General features: G+C 41.7%; 1 protein-coding gene across 2 annotated transcripts in view; it reads left to right on the forward strand.

The window, feature by feature from the left end:
* Positions 1 to 4400: 4400 nt before the first annotated feature.
* The window catches only part of NUP155 (nucleoporin 155), a 31609-nt gene continuing 17658 nt past the window's right edge, over positions 4401 to 18351 (forward strand). The window contains exons 1-15 of one of the 2 annotated variants that reach the window (XM_071425520.1): positions 4401 to 5817; positions 6820 to 6957; positions 7273 to 7369; positions 8386 to 8456; positions 9289 to 9381; positions 10210 to 10376; positions 10801 to 10906; positions 12866 to 12939; positions 13260 to 13351; positions 13479 to 13576; positions 13661 to 13813; positions 14101 to 14201; positions 15587 to 15757; positions 16769 to 16879; positions 17757 to 17851. In XM_071425520.1, coding sequence (XP_071281621.1) covers positions 5682 to 5817; positions 6820 to 6957; positions 7273 to 7369; positions 8386 to 8456; positions 9289 to 9381; positions 10210 to 10376; positions 10801 to 10906; positions 12866 to 12939; positions 13260 to 13351; positions 13479 to 13576; positions 13661 to 13813; positions 14101 to 14201; positions 15587 to 15757; positions 16769 to 16879; positions 17757 to 17851 — 1703 coding nt within the window. In that variant the 5' untranslated portion in view covers positions 4401 to 5681. The remainder of the gene's footprint in view (positions 5818 to 6819; positions 6958 to 7272; positions 7370 to 8385; positions 8457 to 9288; positions 9382 to 10209; positions 10377 to 10800; positions 10907 to 12865; positions 12940 to 13259; positions 13352 to 13478; positions 13577 to 13660; positions 13814 to 14100; positions 14202 to 15586; positions 15758 to 16768; positions 16880 to 17756; positions 17852 to 18351) is intronic. The other variant, XM_071425519.1, reaches the window with a different exon arrangement.

Genomic DNA, 18351 nt, shown 5'->3' on the forward strand with positions numbered 1-18351 from the left:
TTCCTCCTACCCCCCCACCTAGTGGAACTTCCCTTAGAGGAAACAGCCTGTCCGGATTTACCTCTGGCCTTACACCACTTTTTGATCTGGTGTTACAGTAAGGGCCAGCATCTGGAGGGTCATTTGACTGACTCACTAATTCTTTGTTATCATTGTGGGAGGGATCAGTCGTTAGGTTGGAGGATATATCCAAAGGTTTTTTCTCAGGGAAAGGTGTTTTATTCCAACTTACAGGTTGAGCAAGCTGCAGGTTAGTGGGGGTAGGAGGCGACGGGAAAAAGCATCAAGGGGTGGATGTATACAAGGGAGTGGGGTGGTTGGAGAGGGTAAAAATGGCATAGAGATTCCATTACGAGATAAAGGAGAGGCAGGGATCATTGGAGGGGATAAAGATAGGTTTTGAAAAGCCGCAGGCTGGTGTTAAGTATGTGTGGGGCGGGGGGGGTGGCTTGATAGTTTGGAGGAAGGGAGGAAGAGTTGGTGCGGAAGGGCCTTGAATCTGGACGCCTCTGGTGTCATCAGTTCACCTGTGAGGCTGTCTGCGTGTCACTCAAACCTTCCCCCAGCGCCCCACACGCACAGGATGCTGAAGCTGATTTGCATGTGACTCTTTCACCACGGCTCCCCACCCTCCCTGGGAACAATAGCTACTTTGCAGGTCACTAATACCTTTTTCCACAGCCCCCACCCGCCCGGCGAACAGTGCCTTGTCAGGCTTTAACGGGGCCTGCCCGGGTGCCGGAACAAGGAGAGCCGGGGGGGTGCCTCACTCCGTCTTCCCTCTTTTGCTTCCCTCCGTTCCTAGATGATCTCCTGGCGGAGAGCCAGAATCTTGGTGTAGGAGTTCCTCATTCACTTCGGGGCTCTGAGCCGCTTGAGCTGCTGGTCGCGTCTCAAACACGCTCATGCAGACACACACACACACACACTCGCCCCCCGTTCCCTCGGGCCCTCCCCCGGCCGTGCATGGGTGATACGTACCCGCTCCGCTGTGCCTCACATGTGCCTCAGGCCTTTTTCCCCGGATACCGACTGCCGTGGAGGACATGCGGCAGTCCCGTCCTTCGGCTGGGCGAGGTCGTAGCAAGCGGGGCGAGGGCCGAGCAGGAGCGTTTCCGTCAAGGATGCTGCAGCGCCGGCGCTGCGTCTTCTTGGGCAGCGATGTCCACGATGTACCAGGTGGAGCGGCACAGCTTCCCGGGGTCGGATGCCCCTTTTTATCCTGTGTTTTTTTGTCCCTCTGGATTGGTTTCTGTTTGGATCCTTCCATTTGCATGAAGGTTTAATTGGCCCATTACAGTTCTGTCCAGGCTGGCTCGTTTCGCTGGGGGCGGGGCGGGGGGGGTGGTGGTACACTTTACTAAGGTGTAATAGGGTACGTTGAGTACCGTATTCCTTATAACTACCCTTTAAACCCCTTTTACAATATAATAACCAAACTAACAGTACATGCTTAACAATTATCAACTATTTTACAACAGTTTCTAACCTATTTTTAACAATTCCATCTCTTTCTGTCGTGCCGCTGGTCACCAGGGGGAGGGCAGCATGTCCCCGACCGCTGCTCCCCATGAGGAAGGTGTCCACAGCCTGAGGCTCCCCCTGCACCTTCCCCAAACTCAACAAGCCAAGTGACCTCAGCATCTTAAATCTCGGCCTCAATACTCTTCATCATCTTGGCCCCCGTACTCCTGACACACTCTAACAGTGTGATGTCCTTAAATTGAGGTGCCCAAAACTGCACATAGGACTCAATATGTGGTGTGCAACCCCACAGCACAGTGAAGAATGGGAAAGTCACCTCCTGGACTGGCCAGTGGTGCTGTGCCTGATGCACTTCATGACATAGTTGGCCCTTTTGGCTGTCACTTGTGGCACACTCTTGACTCATATTCAACTTGACATCAACCCAAAAACTCAAATTGCTTTTAATGGAGATGCAATCCAGCCTCTCGTCCCCCAGTTTCCCTGTGCAGCCACAATTTCCCTTTCCTGTGTGGAGAATCTGGCACTTGTTAGATTTTAGATGATTGGTGATTGATCAGCTCTCTGTCCAAATCTCTGTTAGGCTCCTCTACCATCAAGGGAGTCAGCAGCTCCTCCCGGTTTAGTATAATCAGACTTAATTCCTGCAACCAGATCATTTTATAAGAACATTAAAGAGCACTGTCACTAAAACTGAGCGCTGGGGAACCCTGCTAGTGACTAGGCACTAGCTTCTTAATCTCGAGAAGATAGAGAATTTCCTCATTTGCCATTATCCTGGTTTCAGCTGGGGTACAGTTAATCTTCACAGTGGGTAGTACAAGGCTATGTTTTGGACTTGTGCTGAACACAGTGATGATAATACAGAGATATTTCTGTTGTTGCTGGACAGTGCTTGTACAGAGCCAAGGCCTTTTCTGCTTCTCAAACTGCCACACTGGAAAGGAAATTGAGGGTGCATAGGAGGTTGGGAAGAGACACAGCCAGGATAGGTGACTCAAACTGGCCAAACAGATATTCCAGACCATGTGACATCATGCTCAGTATAAATTGAGGGGAAGAAGGGGCGAACATTTGGAGTGATGGTGTTTGTCTTCCCAAGTAACCATTATGCATTATGGGATCCTGCTCTGCCAGAGATCACCGACCACCTCTCTGCCCATGGGAAGTGGTGACTTAATTCCGTGCTTTGCTTTGCTTTTGTGTGTGGCTTTTGCTTTTCCTATTATACTCTCTTTACCTCTACCCACAAGTTTTCCAGCTTTTACCCTTCCAATTCTTGCCCTGATCCTGGGAGTGGGGTAGTAAATAAGCAGCTGCTTGGGGCTTGGTTGCTGGCTGGGGGTTAAATCTCAACAGTGATGTAAACCCTGTAGGGTTTGAGGTTTAACTTTATAATTTTAATTTGGAAAGCGGAGGTTGAGGGTAGATTTCCTTTCTTGTGCCATGTGCCTCTGCCATAAGTGAAGCTTTCCAGAATGGATGCTGGACCATTTGAGGAGCAGAGAGTCAGTGCAGTCTAGGCAGCAAACATCACTTACAAACGAAACCCCTCTGGAAACCCAATTTTCTCCCAGTCCAAAAATATCCTGTGACATTTTGCAAATGCCAATGCTGTTCAGAGCAGACACATCCCTTAACAAAACCTCAGTCTTGTTAAGTTAAGAAACTGATACAGTCACATTGATGTGTCACCCCGGATTCTGGCCCACATGAGGCCAGTGCCATGCAAAGGCTGTTTACTCTGCTTTTACACCTCAGCTCTGGAAAGAGGCACTGTGCATGCCTTGGGAGTCCCCATGTTGTCCTGAACATGGGCTTGTTACCCAGTATGCAGTTTGCAGACTGAAGTGAGGCATTTCTATTCCTGTATTTCTTTATTCTTGCTTGTGCAGAGTAGGGACGTGAGCGTTAACTCACAAAAGGCTGGCCACCTGATAATCAGAGCTTCACACTATTTATACATTTTAACAAACAAAGGTATCAGCACTGATCAGTTACAAATTACATAACTTTATTGACTACTATTCAAACCGCTATTTGCTGGTTGTATATCTTGTTTCTCATGGTTATTAGTGCAGGTGCTGTTCTTCTAGTTGAGTCTGGCATCTCTTTTGAGTAGGTGGCTAATGGGACATGATCACTAGCTCCTGGAATCACCTTTCCTCCAGTTACTGCTCAGTCTTGCTGACTTCAGTTCTGGTGGTTTTTGTTCAGCCCATCCACCTTGGGATTGTCTTCTCTTTTCCTCAAAACAAAAGATTAGCCAAATGTACAATGTTCACAATGCAACTGCACAATCATTACTGTCCAGACAGTTAGATGATCAACCAAAAAAAAAATTTGCAAAGTTTGACTGAAGCCTGTATTCAGATCTTGAGAGGCTCCAGTCTGGAGGAGCCTGATGTAAGCGTGGTTTTGGCTGGTATCAATGCACACAAAATCACAGAATCACAGGATTGTTAGGGCTGGGAGGGACCTTTTGAGGTCTTCTAGTCCAAGCCCTTTGCCAAGGCAGGGTCACCTGAAGCAGGCTACATGGGAACATATTCAGATAGGGTTTGAATGTCTCCAGACAGGGAGACTCCACAACCTCCCTGGCATTCTGTTCCCATGCTCTGCCACCCTCAATGTAAAGAAGTTCATTCTCATGTTGAGCTAGAACTTCTTGTGTTTTAGTTTATGGCACCTCATCCTATCACTGGGCATCACTGAAAATAATCTGGCACTGTCCTCTTGGCACCTGCTTTTGAGATATTTATATACATGAATAAAATCCCCTCTCAGTCTGCTCCAGACTGAGACAGGCCCCGTTCTCACAGGCTTTCCTTGTAAAACAGATGTTCCAGATCCCTAATATTATAATATTATCATTATTTCATTCTATTATTTATTCATTCATATTATTAATATAAATTTTAATAAATAATATAAACATTTGTATTTATAAATAATATATAAATTATAATTTTTTATAAATAAAATATTTTATTACAAATATTTATTTATAAGATTCATAAATAATAAATATTATATCCTATTAGTGTATATATAATTGTTGATATATATCTTACATATCTAAATTATATACATGATTTTTAAAAATTTTCTTGTATAAGAATAATTAATGTAATAGTATACTACTACTACTACTACTATTACTGTCTTTGCTGAACCTTCTCCAGGAGCTGCTCATCTCTCTTGGATTTTCTTTCCAAATCTGCATGTCTATATCAATCTGAGCTGTACTGCCATTTCACACTACCCCATCAGGCTGGCAGCAAATAACAACTTATGTTGGAAAAGATCTCTGAGACCAACGGGTCCAACCTTTGATTGATCCAGCATATATGTGATATATGTGTGATCCTAGACCCTGTCTTTGATGGGCTGTCACTGGGGCCCAGCCAGAGCTATTGTGCCTGCAGAGCAGGCAGGGAGCTGCCCAGGGCCACCTTAAGGGACAGGAGCTGCCTCCCACTGCTCTTCTTGGGGCCACCCTGTGCCTTTGAGGAGCTGCAGAGCAGACCGCACCTCAAGTGGCTCTGAGGAGGCCGGTGATGCACAGCCCCAGCCAGCCTGTTCGAGCATATCACAGCTGTGATGGGTCAGGTTGGAGAGACCACTGTGGGTCATCTGGTCCAGCCTCCCTGCTTAAGCAAGGCCATCCCAGAGCACATGGCACAGGATAGTGTCCAAACAAATGGGGTATTGCCAGTGAGGGAGACGCCACAGCCTCCCTGGGCAATCTGTTCCAGTGCTTGGGCACTGCACAATAAAGAAGTTCTTCCTCATCTCCAGGTGGAACTTCCTGTTCATCAGTTTTTTCTGACCATAGTTTCTTCCCCTCTTGCTCAACACCACCGAGCCGAGCCTGGCACCCCTTCCTCCCTCTTTAAATATTTAAGCACATTGATGAGGTCTCCTCTTGGTCGCCTCATCCGCTGATCCTCTCTGGCAGCGACCACCTCCCCTCCTCGAGGCGCCGCCCTTCCCTTCCCTTCCCTTCCCTTCCCTTCCCTTCCCTTCCCTTCCCTTCCCTTCCCTTCCCTTCCGCTCCCCGTTTCCCGCCGCCGGAAGCGGTCTGGCGCGCGAGGCCTGCCGGGATTGGGCGGGCGGTGGAGCGGCGCGAGAGCGCGGCCCCGCCATCGCCGTGTCGCCGCCGCTCGTGTGTCGCCGCTGTCGCCTCCTTCGCCATGCCAGCCGCCACGAGCCCGGCCGCGCCTGCTGCGCAGGAGGCGCTGGAGATCGCCGGCCGCATCATCGACCGGCAGATCCAGGACGACCGCTGCTACCCGGACTTGTCGGAGCTGCTGGCGGTGCCGGCGCCAGGTGAGTGGGGAGCGCCCGCCCAGGGTCTCTGTGGCCCCGGGCCCCGCCGCGGGGCGGCCTCGGCCGGCACGGCCCGGCTGGACACGCTCGGGGACTGGGGCCGGGTGTGAGGAAGCGTCTCGGTCGCGGGGTGGGGTGGGGCCGTGCGGTGTCCGCTTCAGGGCGCGGGGGAGAGTTGTGGATGTGAGGAGGCCAGGAGGGCTGGGCTTCAGGTACCTTCTGTCCCTCTAAAAGGTGACGGAAACGGCTCTAATTTTTCCATTCTTCCTGTTGGAAAGTCCCGTGCAGAATGCTCCTACGATAGCCATGTGCCCACCACCATGCCTAAGTTGCGCGCAGCCTGGAAAGCTCTCTTAAGCTTGACTTTCTTTTTTGTCTGCAGCTTTATGTCACGCTTGCAGTATAAGATGTACTTCCTCCCACCAAAAATTCGTTTTGTTCACCTTAACACGTGGAGGCAGCATTTCCTTCTTCATAGTGCTGACTGGCTGGCAGAGTGGGCTCCGAAGAGGCATTCTAGTCGTATATATGCAGAGGTGGCTGGATTTAAACAAAGAGCATCTGCGTTCTGCTGTGCAGTGATGGCATGGCCACAGTGCAGCTGCTCTGGCAGCGTCGTGGATACACAGCACATAAAACAGTGAACGTATATAGGTGTTTTAAGTCGGTCCTGCGAGTACAGGCAGCCTTTCTTAGGTGAAGGAGTATGCTTCTGGCTTGTTCATGTGAATGTCTGGCCGTACAATGAATAAAGCACTGCAGGGTATCACAGAAAAAAGGGGGTAAAGAGTAGGCTGGAGTCCAGGTGAGTTGTTATAAGAGTTTGTTTGCAAATCTCTTTGCTCTTATCTCATTTAAGACTTAGATTTATTGTTTGTGATTTTGCTCATACAGAAACCTCTGTCCGTGTGTATCTTGTAAGTAGTGATACTTACATGTTTAAAGTCTCTGCAGCATCAAGGCATTTTATTTTGGGCTTTTTTGTTTTGTTCTTTCTTGTAGGTAGCCCTACTGTATCTGGCATGTCAGATATGGATTATCCCTTACAAGGACCAGGTTTGCTGTCAATACCCAATCTTCCAGAAATCAGCTCAGTCCGCCGAGTCCCACTTCCACCAGAGCTCGTGGAGCAGTTTGGACGTATCCTTATGTAATCAAATGTCCTATGTTGTGTAAAAAGTAATATTAGAAACAGCTTTCCTCCATATTTTTCTTCCCCAATCTTTTTGTCAGACTCCCAGCAAAAACTTCAATGCTGTTTGGGTTCTCTTAATAGCACTTTAAATGGTAACAAGGTGCATTTGTGTAGAGTTGTTGGTGGAATTGGTTTCTAAATGAAGAATAGAAGTATACAGTTTGTGCAATACTATATATTTTTTTTTTTTAAATGCTTTGAAGAGGATTTTGCCGTTGCTACCCCAAATGCATTTAATCCTTACATCAACAGTGCTTCAGATATGCAGTGCAATTGTATGATGGGAGTATTTCCAGAGATAAGCAGAGCTTGGCTGACCATTGACAGTGACATCTTTATGTGGAACTATGAGGATGGGTATGTAGAGAATGCATTCCTGATGTTGTTCTGTTGGTATTATACCAGAAGTAAGCAACTGGAGCAGTGGGAGATTGTTTACTGGAAGCATGGAGGTGTGCTGTTCAGTTTAACTGATCTTAATTCCTTTTAGGCATTACTGAAACTTTTGAATAGTAAGCGTATAATGATCTGTAAGAGTTAGTAATATTGCTGCCAAATCATCCACAGGTGAGAGAAAGGAAAATGTATTTGCTTTGGGTCAGATATCTCTAATATCCTAAAGTTACTGCTCTTCTTATGCAAGGGCTTTGCTTGTGCTGAAAAAGTAGATAAAAAGCCCTCTAATTGCCTAACTTTTATAGGTAGATTTAGTAAGTACTGAGATGCATGTGCAGTGACAAGTCATTGCTACAATGGTAAGTAATAGGGCATCCTTGCTTATTTTATGGATGCATAAAACTGAAAATAAGTTCATTTCATTTTGAAATGGCATTGATCAGTTTATAGTTTGCATGTTTGCGTCTTTATTTGCCCACGTAATAGGTATTTGCGTAGTAAGAATTGCTTTGTACATATTGTTGCATTTCCTAAGAAAAAAACCAAAGTTCTTTGTGTCAGAGCGTATGAAATACATTCCTCAAAGAAAACAGCACTGCATGGTGTTAGTGGTAGATAGTGAGGAAGAAGCTGGGAATTTTTGCATCAGATAATTTTCATGGGGAAAAAAAATCTCATGAGATTTCCTTCTCTTGATGTTAATCAGTATTGCAGATGCTTCATTGTGTAATTCAGAGTAGACTGTATGAATTAACTAAATCCAAAACCACAAAATGCTGCAATTGGATTTGCTTTGAAAATCAACTGTAGGAGCTTCAAGGATCTCAAATGACCTGCTTTCACTGGAAGTGAAAGATGGCTTCAGAGTGTTGCAAAGGCATTAATAATTTTTAAATATACATTGTTTTTTTTTTACTTTGTTATTATGTGATGTTAAATGACAAAATTCATGCAGTTTTTTGTGTATTTATTGACAGAGGAGATCTGGCTTATTTTGATGGCCTCAGTGAAACTATTCTTGCAGTGGGCCTTGTAAAGCCAAAGGCAGGTAAGGAATATTATGAAGAGATTAGAATTGGACAATACTGAACCTGCTGTGTATTTTTTCAGTCTTCATGTATATATGCATTTGTATTTTATACAAATAATGCAGCGTAGGGTAATATAAAAGCCAGAATATGGTTTTGGGTTTTATATATGAATAGATATTAACATGCATATGTATTTAATGCATGGACGTGGCACTTGATGCTTATGGTTTAGTTGACATGGTGTAGTATACAGTTTCAAGGTTGGATTCAGTGGTCCTGGAGGTCTTTCCCAGCCTTAATGATTCTATGTTATGTGTAAATCTGTGGTTTGTATGTATATATATATATGTACACACAGACTATATGGGTTTGTTTTGATTTTAGAAACATTAAAAATGAATTATGAGCCAAAATAATGTATAGTTTAACAAGTATTTTCACTGATAAGCTTGCATTTTTTTGCCACATCATGTTTTAACATTTGTACTGTTTATAAATTTACATATTCAAGTGATAATTTCCATGAGATTCTGGTTTCTAGCCCTCCCAGTTATTTCAGTATCTACTACTAAGAAAACATTAAGGTCAAAGTTGAATTGGCAAATGAGTTGAGTTTAAAAGAAGCATGTTTGTAAGAGAAATGTTGTTGTAAAGGTCCTGTATTTCATGAAGTGGAAGTTGAGCTGCTGGCTGATACTCCTTTCTAATTCTAGAATTCCACAAATCATTAGGCTTAACATGTGACTGTTGAGTGTTATCAGTTGATGTGGCTTTCCAATGGATTTATTTACTTACATCATTGTGATCAGAGAAGCAGGGTGCAAACTAAAACTTTCTTTTTTTATTTAGGTATCTTCCAGCCTCATGTACGACACTTACTTGTTCTGGCTACTCCTGTGGATATTGTGATTTTAGGGCTTCATTGTTCTAATATACAATCAGGTAATACTCTCTTCTTCCCTGTTCCCAGTGTGTTAATTCCCATGTCTATTTACACATGGCAGTTTCATTAGTAGTCATTCAAAAACATTAAAAAACCCCATGTGCCAAGTGCCTTGCTCATTTTTAAACGTTTAAATCATGTTACAAGCAGGGAAGATAATTTTTATGGTGTGTACACTTGGTGGATCATGGGCTCCATGAGAAGCATTGAGTTTTGTTACTCACCTATTTAATGTAAAAAAAGCTTTTCAAACGGGTGCTCCTGTTAAATAAACAGCATGTTGGAGAGGGAGAGAAGATAGGTACATGAATCTTGAATAGAGAATAGAGAAACTTGAATAGACAGGTACATGAATCTTGAATAGAGAATAGAGAATAGAAACTGTGAATAGAGTTTGTTAATTTTGTTGGCATTTGTATTCCAACCACAAAAATTGAGAACCTGATAGCATGTTTTTATAATATATATACTGAGAGAAAAAATTGTTTGGCAAAAGTGAGAGAACCATACTCCTTTTTTTTTAATAATGTGTCAATATGAAAGAGAAAACAAGTAGAAACCTGTATTTTGGACTTGGTGTGATTTAGAGGAGAGAACAGTCTATAGAAATTAAAAACATTGTGTTTCCTTCCTTTGAAATCTGCATAGAATGGATTTATTACTCTGCAGTTCATATTGGACAAAAGCTGTTAGAGAATATTTTCATAAATATGAAATTTTCGGTAATTTTTTCTGGTTTCTGCAATATTTCTTATCATAGACCTGTAGTATTTATTAAAACAGCTTAAGAACCAATGAGGATTTATGTTCTTTTTTGTTTACTGAAGGTGCTGGATCACTCAATGACAGCATGTCTGGAGGAATGCAGCTGCTACCAGATCCTCTGTATTCGCTCCCTACTGACAACACCTACATCCTGGCAATCACATCCACTGATAACGGCAGGATCTTCCTGGCAGGAAAAGATGGCTGCTTATATGAAGTAGCATACCAGGTGACTGTTGTTTTTACACACAGGCTTTTTTCATTGTTTCGCCATTGTGGGATCTCAGCAATAATAGTTCTAAAACATGTCAAGTTTGCGGTCTGTTTTCTTCTGTAATTGTGTTGCATGTCTTGGTTGCACAACAGCTTAGGGTAGATGCATTTTCTTTGAAGAAGAAATGTTTATGAGGGGAATAGCAGTGCAGTTTTGGTCAACTTTAAAAATTCAAATTGCATTATCTGCACACGTTTTTTAATGCAAAATTTTCATTTTAATGATCTCTGTTTTCTTTCCATTGAATAACACATACTTGTTCAATTAAATCAAAGTTTGCAGTTAAATCTTTACTTTACTTTGAATGACTTTTAATATCGCTCCTAGTTCGGTTTTGTTTTGCTTTTTCTTTCAATGCTGTATTTGTTTTAAATTGTAGGCTGAAGCAGGCTGGTTTAGCCAGCGTTGTAGAAAAATTAATCATTCAAAGAGTGCACTGTCTTTTCTTATTCCTTCGTTGCTACAGTTCACATTCTCAGAGGATGGTAAGTACTGATATCAAAGTTGTTTTTAGCCGATAATTTAATGTAACCTTTTAAATAATGCTACCAAGAAGTCAGTCTGAATATTTTGCTTACTCAGAGTACTTGGTTATTGTCAATAATACTTGTAGTGGTTCATTATTATAGAAGAATTCCACAAAGGTTCTAGATGACTGGAAGCTGGCCAATGTGATGCCTATTCATAAAAAGAGTGGGAAGGAGGATCCTGGTAATTATAGGTCAGTTGGCCTGACCTCAGTAGCTGGTAAGGTGATGGAGCAGTTTATATTGAGTGTGATCATGCAGCTCTTACAGGATGGCCAGGGTATCAGACCCAGCCAGCCTGGGTTGAAGGGTAGGTTGTGTTTGACCAACCTGGTCTCCTTTTATGGCCAGGTGACTGCCTGGTGGATGCAGGAAGGGCTGTGGATGTTGTGTGCCTGGACTTCAGCAAGGCCTTTGACACTGTCTCCCACTCCTGGAAAAGCTGGCAGCCCACAGCTTGGGTAGGAGCACTCTGTGCTGAGTTCAGACTGGATGGATGGCCAGGCCCAGAGAGTCGTGGTGAATGGTGCTGCATCCAGCTGGTGGCCAGACACCAGTGGTGTCCCTCAGGGGTCTGTGCCAGTCCTGTTCAATATTTTTATTGATGACATAGATGAGAGTATTGAGCCTTGCATCAGTAAATTGCAGATGACTCTAAGCTGGGAGTGTGTGTTGATCTGTTGAAAGGTATAGGACTCTGCAGAGAGACCTGGAACGGTTGGATGGATGGGCAGAGTCCAATAAAATGAAGTTTAATAAGTCCAAATGCTGAGTCCTGCTTTGTGGCCACAGTAACCCCCTGCAATGGTATAGGCTGGGGATGATGTGGCTGGACAGTGCCCAGGTGAAAGGGACCTGGGGGTACTGGTTAACAACCGCCTGGACATGAGCTAGCAGTGTGCCCTGGTGGCCAAGAAGGCTAAGGACATCCTGGCCTGCGTCAGGAACAGTGTGGCCAGCAGGAGTAGGGAGGTCATTCTTCCCCTGTATTTGGCACTGGTGAGGCTGCACCTTGAGTTCTGTGTCCAGGTCTGGGCCCTCAGTTTGGGAAGGACCTTGAGACTCTTGAGCGTGTCCAGAGGAGGGCAACAAGGCTGGTGAGGGGCTTGGAACACAAACCCTGTGAGGAACGACTGAGGGAGCTGGGGGTGTTCAGCCTGGAGAAAAGGAGACTCAGGGGTGACCTTATCACCATCTACAACTCCCTGAAAGGTGGCTGTGCTCAGGTGGGGTTGGTCTCTTTCTCCAGGCAGCACTGACAGAACCAAAGGACACAGTCTTAAGCTGCACCAAAGGTTGGATATTAGGAAAAAGTTTTTTATGGAAAGAGTGATAAAGTACTGGAATGGTCTGCCCAGGAAGGTGGTGGAGTCACTGCCCCTAGATGTGTTTAAAAAAAGAGAGTGGATGTAGCACTCAGTGCCATGGTTTACTTGAGGTGTTAGGGCATGGGTTGGACTCTGTGATCTTGAAGTCTCTTCCAACCTAGTGATTCTGTAAAATCAAGATAGAGTGTGTGTTTACTTCAGGATGTACATAGCAAAGCCTGAAAAAATTGACATTTCTTTGACATTTCTAACTAAAGTGAGTGATATGTAGCACAAAATTAATAGGTGCTTAGTGGTACTACCATGAATATGGAAAATGTATAAGTGACTAATCTTACCTTCTTTCATTGTTTAGTGCGAAATGATTTTGAAATTACAGTTTTTTTCTCTGGGATTTTTTTTTGTTGTTGGTTTACTAGCAGTTGTGTTAGTTGATTGCTGTTTTAAATCACTTACAGCAGCAGTCCTGTATGAAAGTGCAGTTTTTGTGAACATAAAATTCACTATTTTATAGTCATTCTGTCCTAAACTTGCTTTCCCAAGTCCAGTGTTGATTTGCTGGTTCTCCCTTTTTTTCATCTTCCTCCAGATCCTGTAGTTCAAATTGCCATTGACAACTCTCGAAATATCTTGTACACCCGCTCAGAAAAAGGAGTCCTGCAAGTATGTGACTTCTTATGACTCTTTGGTCTGTTATTAATGTGTGTAATAATGTACAGGTACCTCTGTAAGTTTACTTCAATGCCTGAGAATTCTCAGAATACAGGCATTCTGTAGCTAGGTCAGACCCTTACACGTTTTTATCTTTTTGTAGCAATGTGCTTGCTGAAGATTTGAAAAACTTCTTTTCTGAGGAAAGAGTAGCCTCAATTATATATAAGCATAAGTACGAAATAAAAATACAGCTTGAGTTACTTCTTGTTTAGTGAGGCTGAATTTATTAATTAATTCATAAATCACTAAGCCGTGTTATTGAATTGCAGGTTTATGATTTGGGGCAAGATGGTCAAGGAATGACCAGAGTTACTTCTCTTTCACAAAATGCTATTGTTTCTGCTGCAGGGAGCATAGCCAGGTATGTTCATGACAGTTAAAATGTATGAGGCTTCCTTTAAAACCCATAGTTTCACAATACAATTAGGAAAAATCTGCATGTTTCTTTGGATTGAAAGTGTATTGGGTTTTTTTGTTTTATTTTTCAGAACAATTGATCGCTCTGTATTTAAGCCTATTATTCAAATAGCAGTGATTGAAAATTCTGAATCCATAGACTGTCAACTACTAGCAATCACACATGCAGGTAAAAAAACAATGCTAATTCCACTCTACTTAAACTGATAAATGGTATCTGCACAGTTTGTGACCTTTCTTATCTTTTGTTCAGGTGTCCGACTATATTTTAGTACATCACAATTTAAGCATCCAACAGCTCGTCCTTCCATGTTAACCTTGGTCCATGTCCGTTTGCCACCTGGATTTTCAGCTTCTTCAAATGTAGAGAAGCCTGCAAAGGTTCACAGAGCTCTTTATAGCAAAGGTAGGCAGTGGCACATGGCTCAAATGAGATTATTTTTTGTGTGAGACAGTCACTATTACTTTGATCCCTATAAACATCTATTTTACCTTTTAGATGGCAAATGGTGTTAAAAGTGACCTTTTGAAGTACCATATGACATACAAATCCAGGAGATATTAGTTGCTGTTCAGATTGTATGATAATGACTTAAAGATTGAGTTTTGCTATCTTAGGAATGACCTAATGGGCTTGCATTTAATGCATGATGACTGTTTCTAATATGGACTTACTATTGCTGTTCTTGCTAGGGGTCCTGCTGATGGCAGCTTCAGAAAATGAAGATAATGACATCCTGTGGTGTGTCAATCATGATTCTTTCCCTTTTCAAAAGCCAATGATGGAAACCCAGGTATAAAGCAGACTTCTTTATGATTTTGATGAGATCTAGGTATTAGGTTTTCTTTCCTAATAACAGATGCCTGAATCATACTGTCTGCAAGAAATAAGTAGGTGACAGAAAATTTCATGAGAAGTTTGGAAACTCTACAAAGCTGAATGAGCCTCTTTTAGTAGGGATTCCTACTTCAAGCGTAGTTTTCTAGCTTGATGCAACCTTTATGTCAAAAGCAATTGTCTTAACTTCTAAGACTTGATTTCTAATTAATATATTTGAGAATACTTTTAGTAATGCTGCATATTGTGCACAAGCACAGAAAAACGTGGCCCTCAGTCCATAATGGTGTTGATCAGTATAAAATTTGATAAAGATTTGAAATGTAGATGCTAGAAACTTTGTGATTCCTTATTTAAACGTACATTCCATATCTTCTTTAAAATCCACAAATGATTAACGTCTTCATTATTCCATGGTGGGATGGTTTCTGACTTTAATTTTCCTGATTGTTATGTAAGTGGGTTTGTATGAGAAGTTTGGAGGGGGTTAGTTGCCTTATGTGTCAGTTCAGAGAAAACATATATTTCATCTCTGAAAGACATTTCAAGTCTTCTGCTGAGGTAGAGGAGTGACATGTAACAAAAATAGTGTTACTGAAGAAATATCAGAGTTGGAGTGAATGAAGGGACTATGTAAGTTGAAAGCTTCAAAGTCAGGTTTTGATTAATCTGCTGTTAAATAACTTACAGAGGAATTTTATAGTTGTTTTATATCCCTTCCCGCAAAAACTTAGACGTGAATATCCCAAGAGCCAACCTCTTTTTTCCCAAGGCATCTGACAGCAACAGCTAGGTTTCCCAAACAAAACTGCAGCCTGTTCTTGAGCAGCAATTCTTTCTGGTTAGCATACATCATTTTCTGGAATGTCTTCACTAGTATATGTCTCTTCCTAAGTTATATTTGAAGTATTGCTGCCAGCTGCAAAGGTCTTGCAAACCTTTTTAATTCAGTTGCAGCTTTTTTTTATTTTTTAAATAAATCTTTTAAATTCATGATGCCTACGGTGCTTAGTTCTGATGTGGTTAGCAGATGGTTGCTGTTTATATTGTAGCAGCCTCACTTTGCAAGTTGTTTTACGTTTAAATGTGAAACAATATCCCGGTCCCCCAAAAGAAGCAATATATCATTCCCTTTCTCCTAAAAGCAGCAGTGTATATATAGCTGTAAATTTGGTGGTAACTTTGTTAGACAGTACAAGAACTTACTTTTGTTGGGTTCTTCTGTGTGGGGAGCAGATTCTCTTCTGTGTAATTTTGAATGGTAAATAGTAAAACATTACCACGGATGTGCAAAACACATTTCTGCTACCAAACTGTGGATAATATGTATCTGTTTTTCAGATGACGACCCGTGTTGATGGACATTCCTGGGCTCTTTCTGCTATTGATGAATTTAAAGTTCAGAAGATTGTAACACCGCTAAATAAAGACATTATTCCCATAACTGATTCACCTGTTGTTGTGCAGCAACACATGCTGCCACCTAAGAAGTTTGTTCTGCTTTCAGCCCAAGTGAGTATTACTTTTCTTGACATAGGTTACTAGAGGAATTAAGTATGAAATTGGACCCTGTACATAATTATATTTTGAACATGAAAACGAATCAGGAAGAAGATTGCTGGAATCATCTGTACATATTTTAAATTTACTCAAAGGTTTTAGATCAACTTCTTTTATACAGTGTATTAATAGTTTTTGTTGCTCTCCAGAAATCCTTGCAGATACAAATCTGGGAAGTTCCTTTAGCCTTGGTTATGCTCTTGATTATGTGAAATTGAAACAGTCACTGTCTGCTCAGAAAAATAGTTTAAGTAAATATTGTTGGCAATTGAGATTTGAATTAGTAATTTCCTATTTGTCATAGAAAAAGTCCCAGAAAAGGTTTTTTGAGAGGGTTTTAGGAAACAATAAGAAAGAAAAGAAAGAAAAAAAAAAGGAAAGTGAGCTTGCCTATTTTTCTGATTATATTTAGCAATATTTTTGGCACTCAATATCTTGACCAATAGGCTATTTAAAATAGTGTTCAAATATTAATGTCTTGCAAACTCTAGACCTGCAAGCTGCATTTGTTTAATAGCAACTGTTTTGTTAATGGCATTAGTTTGGCCCTTTCCAGGAGTTAGTTTGAATGCAGGGAAGGTGATTAATGTGAAGTCTGAATCCATGCCTTGAATTCTTCAAGCATTTTTTCTTTCGAGCAGTTTTCAGGATTTGCAAGGTATACAAAGCCTTTCTTTTCTGCATATACTTGCATATGCAGAATGTAATTCTGTGCATTGTGTTAGGCTAAAAATAGCAAAATTAACTCAGTTCATGGAGAGTTTGTAACCATTGCAGTACTTGCCTGCCTTTCCTTGATTCACTAGTGCTTGGAAACTGGGCTTTGGACACCAGGTCGTTTTTATCCAGTGCTGCAGTGGAGGAAGACTCAGAATGCCAAAGATAAATGTCATGGTGATGGCTGTGTTGTGATGAAACAGAGTAAAGACAACTTTAGCCTAACTTGCTTTGCCGTACTTTTAGGGAAGTGTTATGTTCCATAAACTCAGACCTGTTGATCAGCTGCGGCATCTGCTTGTCAGCAATACAGGTGGAGATGGAGAGGAGATTGAGAGATTTTTCAAGTTGCATCAGGTAAGAGCTTTTCATGTGTTATGAAAAATTAAAGTCTTGTCACCTTTTCATTGTTGCTGCAGCCTTCTGGTCAATGTTTAATTAAAGTGCTTGGTAAATTTTTCTTTTGTCTACATAAAGCTATATCAGATAGAGAAATAAATTCTCATGTTATGGTATCTAAAAGCAAATGTGTAATTCACTTTCCCTGAAATTCCTATGTCTTTTATGTAGAAGTGTAGTGCACTTCTTACTTTAGAAAGAAGTTCATCTGAGAGCAGGAGAGGAAGAGTTCCTAAAAAAGTTGAATTCCTACCACTACAAGGGAATTTTCTGTTTTGAAGGCCAGTAGAAATGTGTGTAGTTGATTTGGGTATTCTTTTTTATTAGCAGCTTAAGATAAACAAGAAACAAGCAGAAGCATGGTTATTGTGGATTACAATTTTAATATGACAAGTATTGTGTAGTATCTGTAGTGAGTGTTCATTGTAATCTATTCTCTTGTGCTTGGAAAGGACATAACTGCTATTGTAACAGCTTATTAGAATATGCAAACACTGATTTTTACAAATGTTTTTTCTTCAAACACAATTGTAATTTATGTTTTTGTGTTTGTAGAAATTGCATGAATCTTAGTCATATTTAAATGTCAGGCATTGTTCCCTACCAGTAGTAGCACTGAGTTTGCAAAAACTGTATAGCAAAATCTTACCTAATACAGTGGAATAACTTGCTAGGATTGACTTTTTGTTTGTAATTCAGAAGAGCTGATTTCCCTGACTTCTAAATAAAATAATGCAGAAAGTATTTACCATTTTAGTTATTGAGGAATGTAACTTCTATACATTTCTTATCAACTTGATATAAGACACCACACTAACATTGTAATATGCTCTAGGAGGATCAGGCCTGTGCCACTTGCCTTATTTTGGCCTGTTCTAATGCTGCATGTGATAGAGAAGTATCTGCCTGGGCTACTCGAGCATTCTTCCGGTAAGTTTTAATTCTGTCCATCATTCTGAATGTTATGCTCAGGATCACAATGGTCACTAAACACACATACAGGCTTTTTAACCTGCTGCCAGTTCAGGGCCTGGTGACTTTTGGTTATAAGTGTTGATGGTTTTGGTGATGTGGTGATGGTTTTAGGTTTCATGGCTCTTTTGTTTTGATTGGTTGGTTACTTTGGCTGTGGTTGTTGCTGTTTAGTTTGGAATGTTTTTTCCAGTACAATTTGAGTGATGAATTACGAGCTTCCATTCTGGAGGATTAAATTCTAACCCATGTATCTCAGGTGCTGCATATCCTTGGTATGGTGCAAATATGTGTATTTTCATTAGCTGCCTTAAAGAAGTTGGTCTATACAGAGAACCACAAAATTGTTTGGATTGGAAGGGACCTTAAAGATCACTTTGTTTCAAAAACCTTTCTGCCTTGGGCAGGTGTACTACCCACTAGATAATGTTGCTTAAGGCCCCATCTATCCTGGTCTT

This window comes from Agelaius tricolor, unplaced genomic scaffold, assembly GCF_023055355.1.
Source record: "Agelaius tricolor isolate 1412-34295 unplaced genomic scaffold, bAgeTri1.0.p SCAF_4, whole genome shotgun sequence".
NCBI lineage: Eukaryota > Metazoa > Chordata > Aves > Passeriformes > Icteridae > Agelaius > Agelaius tricolor.